The sequence below is a fragment of the Ambystoma mexicanum genome, chromosome 8 (genome assembly GCF_040938575.1).
Source record: "Ambystoma mexicanum isolate Mex_15411 chromosome 8, UKY_AmexF1_1, whole genome shotgun sequence".
Taxonomy (NCBI): domain Eukaryota; kingdom Metazoa; phylum Chordata; class Amphibia; order Caudata; family Ambystomatidae; genus Ambystoma; species Ambystoma mexicanum.
The window spans coordinates 524,462,672-524,475,678 of record NC_090929.1 but is presented as its reverse complement, the minus strand read 5'-3'; the positions used below and the strand labels follow the sequence as shown (position 1 = coordinate 524,475,678).

Here is a 13,007-nt window from a genome sequence, read left to right as displayed (position 1 = left end):
TCAGAAATCGCCCCAATGTCTTTATTAAAGTGCTCACATTAGTCAGAACCTGTAAGTATGGGCACGCTAAATATTCACCTTTACTCCATGTAAGAACCAGTCTGCCAAGTAAACTGCCATTGACAACTAACAGCATTTTATATCAATTAGCAGTACAATAACAAGAACATTACAAAAAAATCAGTGTGTTTCCTATTTTAAACTGTCACACATCTAAACTTCCAATAAACCATCCAAACATTTTACAACCTTTAATTTATGTTCTAAAATAGCATTGTTGAACACCTATTGTGCCTGCATTTATTCAGGCAATGTGCACCAAAACATCCATTCCATTTCTGTTTTACATAATAGCAGTTTGCACAACTAATACCATTCTTATATTCTTTATGAGTATATATTTGAAAATAAAACCATTCAAACATTGTTCATGGAATTAACACTAGGTTTCACAAAACAACAAACAAATAAAAACATTCTGTCATACATAACCACACAGTAACACACTTCAGCAAACCAAATCCTTTTTTCAAAACACACATTTTCAAATCACACCACACCAGCAAACACACATATATATATATTTTTAAAACAAACACATTTTTATATCACCCCAAAAATCACTATAACACACACCATAAGTGAATAAAAAAGTATTGTACATAAAATCACATTTCTACTGCTCTGTGATCATTCTTTTATTTTGAATGCAACAAGTATACTTCATGATTTTATATCATGCACCTCACTAAAATATAATTTCTTTCCTAATAAACAACTTCCAATAATTATTCCCACCCATTTCTATGTATACACAGCAGGGCCACTTTGTTGTTAACAAACACAGTAAAAACAAAAATAAATACAAATGACAAACAACTGATTAATGCCAATCATATTTTATCACAGGTAACATGAACTGCACAATGTGAGTTCTGCCGTCAAAATGAGAAAAGTAGACAAAATGGGGAGTTTCATACTTTCCAAAATCAAAACCAGAAAAAGAGGACTGTATTGTAAGAAAATGAATCAAATGACCTACACATTCACTGCAACCTATCATAATGAAGTACACATTTAAAACATTAACAGCAGCCAATTAGAAACACCAAAACACATACAAAGCCCTGCCCTGCATCAAAAGTAGCCGCGGATATTCAACGTGGCTACAAAGCTTACTTTTAGCCACGGGTACACATACATTTTCTACAAACTAAAAACCAGAGTAAGCCAACCTTCAAAACTTTCAATAAAACAAGATAACACCTAAACACACACTATAACACACACACACAGATAACATTCTGTGCTATATTATCCACATAACAATATGATTATTGCACAGAAAATGCATATTTATATATGCAGTTATAAATATAACCACGCCTACAGAGACAACCAATGAAAAGATGAAAAGCGTTGATGCGACCACACACATGCGTTTTTTACATGCTGTTATATAGACCCATGCATGGACAATTACAGCTACCTGTGGCGATTCACAAAAATGACTGATTAAAAAATGTATTTCTACTCCCACAAACTGCAAACATGTGTCTCTAGCCCACATACCATCCCCCTCTACTCCCCATGATCCTTCTCCACTCCCTTGATCTCTCGCATTTCCTCAAAACACTGAATGCATCCATGATGATACTCTGCCCAAAATGTTGCATAATCGCGGCTACCACACATTCACAAACACATGACTTTCAATTTGCCCTAAAATAGCCGTGGCTGCACAGGTTACCACTATAAAAATGTAACGAAGAACATCCTGTACTAGATTTGAAAAAAAATGCATAATTTGTGCATGTTTCTGAATTTTGCATATTTATATGGAACTTCAATTCCAATGCCCTTCCTTAGAAGTTTCAATTTAAGGAAGTACGCAACACTGTGCGATCCGTCATGTGATCTTTCTCAAGCAATTTTATTTCTTTTTTCTTTTTCTTGTTTTCTCATAGGTTAATTTATTTTTCTGTGCATCTCTAAAGTTGATCATTTTGGTATTTTTTCGTACAAGGTACAATAGGTAAAACAACATAAAATGTCAATGCGTCATAGAAGACATGCGTGAAATGCATTTTTGAAAACAACAGTGAAAAGTGAAACAATAATAAAAACAAACCTTTGAAGCAAGCCAAATGTTGATACAATTAGACTTGTGCACAGTTCATTATGTGTCTTTCTTCAAGAGTCTATATTGACCAAACCTTGGTCTGACCAATCCAGGGTACCACATTTACCCGCAAATGGCAACACAGTTCTACATGGCCAATTTTTATAAACATAATTTGGAAAACCTAACTGATTAAGAAAATGCATTGTAAATACACAAACACACCTATACAATTGAACTGGATAGCCCAGCCCTTTAAGATGAGTAGCAATTACCCTGGAGATGAATGTGGATGCAGATTTGTATTCATACATCAATAATCAAAACGGTTCAGGTAGTTGGCATTCTTATGTTCTGTTTTAAACCGCCACCCTCCGTTATTCGCTTGTTTCTTCACTCATCACCCATATTTTTGCCAACTCGCTCAGTTTTACTCACCACTCTCATTTTTGTCTTCCGACTCTCGGGATGTATGCCTTTTTTACTGCCTCTTCAAACTTCTGTCCGATCAACTTCTCGTAGACGTGGGAGGGGATTCTGTCTGAGATCAGGGGACCCGTCACACCCAGCTTGCAAGCTGTTTTCAAATTACACTAACAACTATCTACGGGGAGCTTCACACCTTAATCAGTCGAATGGCAAAGTCGTCTGATATTTCCGGGACCCTAAAGTTTCCTCATGTCGATGGCTCTGAACCATCCTCTCTGCTATCAAGTGAACTGGATAGCCCAGCCCTTTAAGATGAGTAGCAATTACCCTGGAGATGGATGGTGATGCAGATTTCTATTCATACATTAATAATCAAAACAACTGAGGTAGTTGGCAGAAGGAAGACTGTTTTCATATCAATTATCTAAAACAGGGAGCATAACGAACATCAATGAACTTGCTCGATCCTCTTACTCAAACATTCTTAGTAAAAACTCATTATCTACGTGTAAACCAGCGTCATCCTACGTGGCAAATTACAAAAACCTATGAGCGTGGGTGATTGGCTCTGAGTGAACATCTAAGTATAGCATCCATACTAGTCTAAAAAAGTGTGGATATGTGATTGGTTACTTAACATCAGGTGGGGCAACTAAGCCCTCCCCTAAAAAATACCAACATGAACATCACTAAATAACAACGTCCCATTGGTTACACAAACTATGGGACCGCTAATTACACAGTGCTCTACAATTGGTTGGCACTCTGACCTCCTCAGTACTTTTCCATCTACATCTAGCAGCATGCAGGCTGGCCATCCAGGTGCTGGTGAGCTCGCCTTAACCATTGCTTCCAACCAATTAGCATATCAATCCATCATCACCTCAGTGGTCTACTGTCAATTAGGCTTTGAAGCTCGGCCTTGAGTTTGCTTCTTAGCTCTGAGAAATTTAGGGAGTTAGGGCACGTTCTGCACTCGTGCGTAGGTGTGACCGGTGTCCAGTCAAATGGTCGAAAATAAAGGATCGAATGACCATTTGATCGACATTCAAATGGTCGAAAAAAAAAGGTTGAATTTTTTTATTTATTTATTTATATATATATTTTACTTCGGGTTGGTAGAAAAAAAAATGTATAAAGAAAATGGGGGGTTGGGGGGGAACCCCCCATAAAAAAAAATAAAACAAAATCGACCAATTTTTTCGATCATTTTAGTGTGGATCAAAAGGCATTCGATCCTTTTGTTTTCGACCATATGACCTACAACCGGTGTGACCATTTTGTTCGTCCAACTTCATGCTTCCATGTGACTAGAGACCATGGAATCGAGCCTTTTGGTGCATTTAATATTATCTTTTAAAAGACCTCTGACGTCTTCCTTGTTATGTTCATGCCTTCTGAACAGGAATTCTGTTCTTTCACATGATTTGTATTCAATGTTAGTCCACTCCAGTTTGATAAGACCTTGGTTTCTTTGGTTCACCCAGCCTTGTCTGATGAGATTCACTTTGTAATTCAATTTGCTTTTTAACTGCAACACATGAGGAATTATGCCTTCTTGCTAATGTCCAGCACTGCTATAATGCATAGTGGAAACAGCCATTCTTTACTTGTCCATAGGTATATATGTATATGTCGGCACTTGCTGCAATCTATTCACTATAAGTTTATGGCTAGCTTCCAAGATTGCTTTGCCTGCTTGCATTTCTTTTGAATCTGTACACGTGTAAAATGACTCAATGTCTTAATCTGTTTCTGTGGCATAGGCTTCTTCACCTTGATCACAAGATATCACTTATCCTTGATACTTTCTTGATGCCTTATAGAATATCTGCATTCTCTGGTCTCTGCATATCTTCTAGGTACGTCCTCTTAGTTCTGTGTGATGTATACTGGTGATGGTTGGTGACGTTACCGTTCTTCCTTGCCGTTTATTGGCTCTGGATCTTTCGGGGTTTCATTCAAATGGCCATCATATTTTCTTGTATGCAGGTATGGTTTTCTCAATGGGAACCTTGCCTCCAGGAGTCTCTTTGCTGTCGATATTTTCACTGGTACCGCACAGAGTCCATACTCTGCTCTTTGTTGGTTCAACAATTATGTGTATGTCACGTACTCTGGTTTCCAACAAACAGGTAAAAGGGGTAGAATGGTTGAGGTGGGAGTACTTGGCTCCTCCTCTACACAACAAAATAGACAAAAACAAGGTTTTTGTTATACCCGCGGTTACATTTCTTTGACTTTCATCATAACAGTGGTTACATAAATTGGATAAAAAGAGGGCCTCACTTTAGGCTTTATACTACAATTCAACTAAAAATATCAATACAGTACAACACTACTCATGCACTTATATAAAGAAGCTGAAAATAAAACAAGCAGCAAATAATACATAACAGTAAACTGGGTAAACAAACATTCCAGAGCCACACAACATAAAACCATAAGTAAGAACACACACCCTACGATGTATGGTACAGGGCATCTAAAAATAGAATATGATTGATCCTTTTTATATTAATTTTGTTAAACTCATTTCTTCTGTTTTTCTCCAAAGTCTCACATATAGAAAGCCTGAAAAGCCTGAAAACACAGAGCCAAAATAAAAAAGAGTGCCAAATACCTACCATGTAACTGAGAATAGCCTTTGGCCATGGCCAGTGATTCTTCATCCCCGATGTCACTATACCTATATAAATAACTTTAAAAAAGAAATTAAACGCTGACAACCCAAAATATATAGCCGCTTGAACAGAACTACTTGTACTGGCGGCTATCTGCAGTCTTTTGTAGGCTCGGATATAAACGCGAATATCAGCAAAATGGATGAAAAAAATATGCTTTCCTGCACCCACAGCACCTCAGCAAGTGACTCCCTCATTTTTGCCAGCTCCCCCATTCACCAGATGGCCTCCTAACCTCCTCTGACCTCTCCCTTTCCCCCAGATCACACGCTGTTAATGTGACGCAGTTTGCAGTCAGATGTTGGCTATTCACTGCAAAAGTCAATGCTATGGAAAGCTTTGTGTTGCAAACACGGTCCCTGGAACCACTCCAACTCCCAAATTTCCTTCTGTGCCCTCTAGTCATCCCCCCATCCCTACCCGGATGGCATTTTTATGTTTTTTGACCCACAAATAGCTTTTTATTGGGTTTCATTTTCCTATAACCTTGGCTATAACCACAAATATATCTTGCATTGACAGAAATTCAAGATGGCAGTCGTTTCATTTCTGAAAATTATGATCCTGCAATTCACCATGGGAGATATCTCAATTTTTTGGGGGGAAGCGGGCACCCTCTTCTCTGTCAAATATTTAAATACCTATTGTACAGAATAACCCCAAACCAAGCAAAGCACTCTTTTTAACCCATTGTGCCCAAGTTGTTTCAGACCTGGTCCAAATTCATCCTGTGGTTTGGGCAGTGTGCTTTGTCTATAATTTTAACTTTTTTGTCTACCGGAAAATGAATGGGAAGTTGCCACACTTTTGGCAAAAACATTTTTGGACACTTAATAACTTTCTTTTTTTAACAAATCCTTATGAAACTTTGCAGTCTAGTGGAGGCCGCAGACTTTAAATAAATGTTGGTCAAATCCGTTTCTTGAATCAAAAGTTATTAACAATTGAACTTTGAGAGTTCCTATGTGTCTATGACTCACCTTAACAATAGGGCGGCTATCGCTGCACTATAATAAAATACCAAAAATATGCCTACCATGGAAATGATGCAAGGACTTACACTGAGCCCCATCTCTATTTGCATGGAGGTCGATTGGGAGGAGAGGTATGGGTGAGATGAGCGTGAACACCACCAGAGAGATAAGTGAACCTAGAAGGTGAGTAGGCAGGTGAAGAGTTGCTTGGATGTGCTAGGGCAGGGGAGCATAAGACAGGGGCTCGTGAGGCACAGAGCCAATCTGAAGTCTCTGAGTATGGGCTATTATCAGCAGATAGCACCCACATTTCGTTGACTGATTCCCATTGCCTGAGTACTCATTATCTAATGTGTACTTCAATATGCACCAAACTGCCACATGTTTAAACAAATAGCATCCTGGGAAAAAAATCACAACCCTCTGGAGAGGTGCATGTTTGCTTGTTAGACTTGCTTGATTTGTGCATTGTGGGTTGCTATTAAAGTGCTTGCCTGGACTGGTTTTGGCTTGCCTAACCTAGACTGAGCACTTTGAGTCAGTCACCCCTGTGATAGTGTACATTAGCATCACACACGCCGTTTTACTTATTTCTGGTTGCAGAGTTTGACCCTATTGATTGTGAGAATGAATGTAATGCATGTTTCGAGTGCAAGTTTTCCCTAATTTCTACAGGACCTTATACATATACATGTTGTCAATGATACTAACAAAGCTTCTATTTATTTTAATTTAGGAAGCAGTGCAAGACCTGTTGCTAGCCTTCAAACTGGATGCCACATTGGTGATTCAGGAAATCTGTCCACTGAAACAGGAAACTCAAGAGGTGATGACCCGGTGGCTACATGAGCACTGCAGGATGGATCTGTCTGACCTTCTCACAGCCAATAAGGATCCTCTGAAAGAAGAGGCATACAAAGACCTCTTGGTGATTGCAGAGTCACTTATTAAAATCGATAATAAAAAGTTGAGTTGGCACATCTTATACACAGATCTCCTAATTGCAAATGGTAGGTGACTTTCTTGTTTACTCAGACCAGCCTTCTAGTAAATAGGATGTTCAGAAAACGTTAAGGGGGAGTGGTAGTTCCTTGCTGTTAACTTTTCCCTGCATGTGGGCTTAATTCCTATTCTGTTAATAGACACTACCATGGTCAGATACGATTTCGATTGAATTTAATTGTGATTAAAAAAATGTGTGTAGGGCCAAACGATCACGACTTAAAGAACATGTTATATTATGCCGTTTAGGATTTGTGCAACACATTACTCCAATGGTGGTGGCCCAGTCATGGTGTGTAGATGAGGATAGGAAGCAAGACAGTTCTGGCAGGGAGTCTGGAACCTAACGGCCAACTTGATCATTTTCCAGTATGGATTTGTGAGGGAGTGCTCCTGGCAGGGTTGTCAGAGACCTAACACCCTCCCTGTCATGACTCTAGGTTGGATGACATGATTTGTATGCATATAAGTGTTGTAGCCAAATATGAGGCTAGGGTTCCGGTAGGAACCTCCAGCACTGTACAGCAGTGTGGTGGCTTATTTAAGTGGGGTCATGGTGGTTTATTGGCAGGGGAGGGATGTAATGAAGGGAGTGGAATAAGGCAACAGTCACCTCCCTATAATGAAACCTATGAACTATTGACTTTTGCGAATATTCTGCTGCTCATAACGTTTGACTCGCTAGACCAATATAGCTATAATTTTTTTAATAAATCACCTGCTAAGGACCCCCCAAACGGGAACATTTGGGGCAAGTTTATCAAACAAATCAAAAGCTATTAAGCAAGAAATGCATCTTCCTTTGAACAGGAGCACAGCCAAATCAGATGAATGGATGTGTGCCAAATAAGTAACAAGTTGGACCCAATTGGTTCAGATGTTCCTTTTTGTGGCTTGTTGTAAATCCGTCCAATAGTTTCCTAAAAGTCTGATGGAAAAGGGTGTGACCCTAGTCCAGAACGTTATCTTCTATAGTGCATTGTGTTACTGTTTTCCCATGGTAATCCTGCAGAAACAGAAACAAGTAAACAGAGCGTGAGCAGAGTGTGAACAGTCGACAGCAGTCTGCAGTCTTTCTACTCTGCTTCTTTCTGTGCGGACCTACATACACCGGGATACACCGCGGAGCATGAGCAGAGGGTGAGCAGTCGACAGCAGTCCACGGCAGGGGCAAGGCATGTAGCCTGCCACAACCGCCGTGGCTCAGCCAGCGCAGTCTGCTAACTCACCTCCAGAATCTTCTTCATCAGGAGCCCGTAGGCTACGGAGCACCTGTAAAATACTCGAACCGAAAATACAGAAATTGGTACCAGCACTGACTCTTAAAAAACTGAAGGAGGTAAGATCAGACTCTAACATTAACATTGCCTCCTCTCTGAGTCCAAAAGTCAAAAAAGGGTCGTGCAATCTGGAAAGCCCCACTATCGAGATCCAGCGGCTGTTGTCCACCGTTCCACCCAATCTATCTTTAGACATTCAACAAAACGGTTTGGCTAGGACGGAGACCGTGATGGCCCTACTTCCCGCCTTACCTGTTTCGCCTGTGCCGCGGACCGAGGGTTCAGAGGGTTCGGAGGCCTTTGTGCGGCCACTGGTGTCTTTGTTGTCGGGGCGCCTTCCTCGTCCGCGGTCCGCTCTTCTTCGCCTTGCGGCCCGTCTCTCATCCAGCCTGTTCGGCCTCCCCCCCACGCTGTTGTGGCAAGGGATGCCCTGGTTTCGGGCGTCGGAGGACAGCCAACCTCAACCTCTGTGCTGACAGTGCTGGGTGGAAGCACGACGGCCAGTACGGCCCAGAGTGTGCCGCCTCCTAACCCGGTGATGATTCGGGAATGGACATCGAACAGCGATCCATTTCGCCTCTGACTCCTGAAGCAATGCGTGCCTCTTGCACCGTTCTGGTGCTGGACCCCACCCCCCACCCATCGCGGCACACTGACTTGGTGTCTATGGAGATGGGGGGCACCACAAAGTTACTTCGATGGCCGTAACCCCAATGACAGTCCTGGTGTTGGCACAAATTCACACTGCAAGGGACCCTCAAGTTATGAACGCCAAAGATTCTTTCTCTCCATTGACAATGGCCCCCCTTCATGCTCTCAAAAGCAACGCACGTGCACTACTGGTAAATCAGAAACTTACCAGTGCAGAACCCCTGAACAGCTGATTGCGGAATAGCATACTAAACAACAAAGCCAGGATCTGCCTAAAACTAACAAAACAAAAAAAACAACACTAAAAACAAATAAACAGACGTACTAAGAAAAAGGGTTCAAATGACCCCTACATAAAGTCTTGTTCCTCGTAAAACTCAAACTTCACAACTCAGATAAAAAAAAGTAGGGAAAATAACTCCAGCACCAATTCTCTCCAGCGCTCTCAAAGATTTTTTTAATAAGCAATACAAAAGAAAGCTGGACCAACCACAAGAACTCTCTGATGCCGAAATCCTGGAAGCCATTCAGGACCTTCCTCCAGCTAGTAAAGCAAGAAAACTAACACCTATAACCTTGAAACAGACTCTGACACGACCATCAATTCAAAATCTGCAAACTGAAACAAACACTGCATCTATACTGCCTGTTCGAGCTGCAGTTACCCGGAACACCTCAGCGGAACTTAACACCAAGGTGCCCCTTGAAGACACACCCAACGCTGGTCTAGAGCCCCTAGAAGTGGTAACCAATCTGGATGACTCCAACACAACCAAGTCGCAAACGAAATTGAAAACTGGTGGGAGTCCCCCTGTATTCAATAACCTGGCCAAATTCTAAAGGAACTGCGACCATACAGCATAAACAAACACTTTCAATACCCGTGTCTCATTCCGAACCTCAAGGTATCAGACCATTGACTCAACTTGTATTAGGTTGCTCTCCACTCCAGCTGAATCTTTATGATGGACAGACTCAAATAGAAGAACACTCTGGTGTGCCCCAACCACCGCTCCCAACTAAGCCACAAACCCGATCTCCTCTTAAAAACAGAAGATTAAGCGAAATAGCCTCCCCAGGAAACAAGGAATCACCTACAAAAAAACAGACCTCACAACAATCATGTCGGAAAAAACAATAGCCTGAGCACCATTCGGGAAGTTGTATGAAGCCATCAATGACTCGCACTACTATCACTGCGATGATGCACACCAAATTGATCTTTGTGGAAGGCTTTATCACAGCACTAGATAAAAGAAATAAGGAGCACAGAGACCTATGGGAATCGAAGCTGACCAATCTAGAAGACAAACTAAACTCCCTGAAACCCGCCATGCCGGACACCTATGAAAAGGAAACCCAGACAAAATTACAATCTCCGCCACTAGAATTGGCCCCTGTATTTATAAGGAAGCGGACAAGCATCTTCATCCGGCAACAACATCCGTCAAACATATGAGAGTAGTTGGTAATCAGCAAAAAATACTGAAGGGTACCAAAAACCAACCTTTGTTGAAAGTGGCAACTACCACCCAACCAGACACTTGTATTCCACAAACAGTGTTGGCCTTCGTCCCTCTGATGCCCTAAAGAAAAACACCTAAAGAAGTAACGAAAGAGAAGTCTCCACCTTTACAACGAAAACAAAGCCTCAACAACTCAGTGGTTTACATCTCCACTTCTCCTAAGAGTAGCAGAAGAATTTATGACCCAAAGTTCACTGATGGACCTAACCCAATATTGGGACACAACTGAGACCCGGGAACCACAACCTGAAATCTTAAACAAATTGGTCACACAAGAAACGAGCACGCTAAATTGTTCTTCTGCTGGGGAAAGTAGTTTACTGACCCCAACCAACCAAGCAGATCACAAAGGCACTAAACCGACATTGGGCATTCTGGAAAGCTCCCAACATACCCAAAAAAACAAGCTAATTTCCTCCACCAGCCCGGCCTCTACCAATGAAACAAACCAGAGGAATAGTCCTCCGAGATGCTTAAAGGAAGATCAAAGAAAGCCAAGGAGTTCGTCAACACGACCGACCCGCCTCTTCAAAATAGAACAAAAAATATCAAACGACCATTACATGATCCTAAACAGAAATACAGTTCTCAGAATATTTAAAAAAATGAAAATCCTTCAGACTTTAAAGTCAGATGACTTTACCCTGATTGAACCTTATCACAGAAACAAACAAGCTAAGGCCTACCTCCAAATTAAAAAACAAGCACTTCAAGAAATCTTGGAAGAAGTGTACACGGAACTTGCCCAACTTGGTTTCACCCTTCATCAGATCCCAAAAATGAGTACGATTGACAAACCAACAGATAATTACAGAAAATCCCCCAGTAAAAATTATAGATATAAATCGCAAACAGAAGATCTATATAGACCTATTAGAAGGGGAAGAAGTCCACTACCGCCAAGCAAAACTGGCCAGAGGTACAACAGTTCAACACTAGAAAGACGGGCTACAACAAATCAATCGAGGCACACCTTAATCAACAATGAAAGAGCAGAACCAAGAGGAGAAGCTAGAAAAAAGTATGACCGCGAAAGAAAGCAACCTTGCCCAACTTCATCTGGCACTCGGCACCAAGTCCATAGAGCCTCCCCGCAAAATGATCAAATCACAACTAAAACCTCAGAATCGACCACAGCGTGTCCTGATAAAGCATTCAAGAAAGACAAATGGACATGGATCCGCGACGCTCTAACACCAGGCTTAAAAAAATAGCAACCACCAAGGGGTGCTGCTCTACCTCCACAGCCACCCCGACCAAACTACAAACAACACTCAAAGGCAACCCTGAGTATAGCGTCTTGGAACACCAGAGGTCACCTCCACCTAACTAAGCCTGGCAGCCACGATTTAGGAGCCTACGATGTACTTTGCCTCCAGGAATCCTGGTTGCTGGAAAAACCAGCTCTCGATGGTTATTCCATAGAAATATCACTGGCATCTAAAGGACCGCTGGGACGCCCTTCATCTGGTCTATTGATAGCACCTGCACAGGTTCCGGCATATCCATCATAAAGACAATAGCCCAAAGCTAAGAACTTTTGGCCGTACTGACTACTGAATGCAAGCTGAAAAGACCTTTCCCTCTGATTTCTTAGCTATTATAAACGTGTACTGGAACCCCCAAAAAACATCAACAGGGAATTTCTGCAACACAGTGGCCAACATCATTGATGAAATTGCAGTCAAATACCAATCTTCCAACATCCTCATCTGCGGGGACCTCAATGCGAATTGAACCAACTCCAACCTCACTAAGACGAAACATCTCACCAATACATCAACAACGATCAGGGGACTTGCATGGACAACCCTTATGAAATCTAGGAACCTTCGCAATACAGCAACTGTTAGCAATGCATATACCCTAATACCAACATGGGAGCGCGACAGGTCATCAGCCACACCTGACTGCATTTTCGCGTCAGAATCTGTGTACCTCTGCATAACGTCCTTCAAAGTAATCAGAACTCAGGACAGCGACCACAACCTGCTGAATCTTATCTGCAGTACCAACGTTCATCACTCACAAACTTACGATGCGTCTATTGAGACCAATTCGCAAAAAACTCGTCTCCACATGATCTCTTCAGATGTCCGCAAGCTTTCTGAACAATACAAAAGTATAATGACTGACACCGTACTCCAAGAGGCCACTTTCAGGTACAGCTATATCCCCCTGCTTCTCGCTTTCAAAAAGCCTAAGAAGAGCAATAATAACCTCACCCCTCACCACAACCATGAGTACAACAACACGACTCTGGTTACCAAACGAAGACTCTTGAGGAAGCTAAAAAGAGAGACAGCTACCATGAATTTAACCACACTTTGGGAAACTCT

At 41.6% G+C, this 13,007-nt stretch overlaps 1 protein-coding gene across 1 annotated transcript in view; it reads left to right on the top strand.

Moving 5' to 3' along the window:
• The window catches only part of TTC34 (tetratricopeptide repeat domain 34), a 680,889-nt gene that overhangs the window by 424,461 nt on the left and 243,421 nt on the right, over positions 1 to 13,007 (top strand). Inside the window, exon 6 of the mRNA XM_069610218.1 lies at positions 6,946 to 7,219. Within this exon, the coding sequence (XP_069466319.1) occupies positions 6,946 to 7,219 (274 nt within the window). The remainder of the gene's footprint in view (positions 1 to 6,945; positions 7,220 to 13,007) is intronic.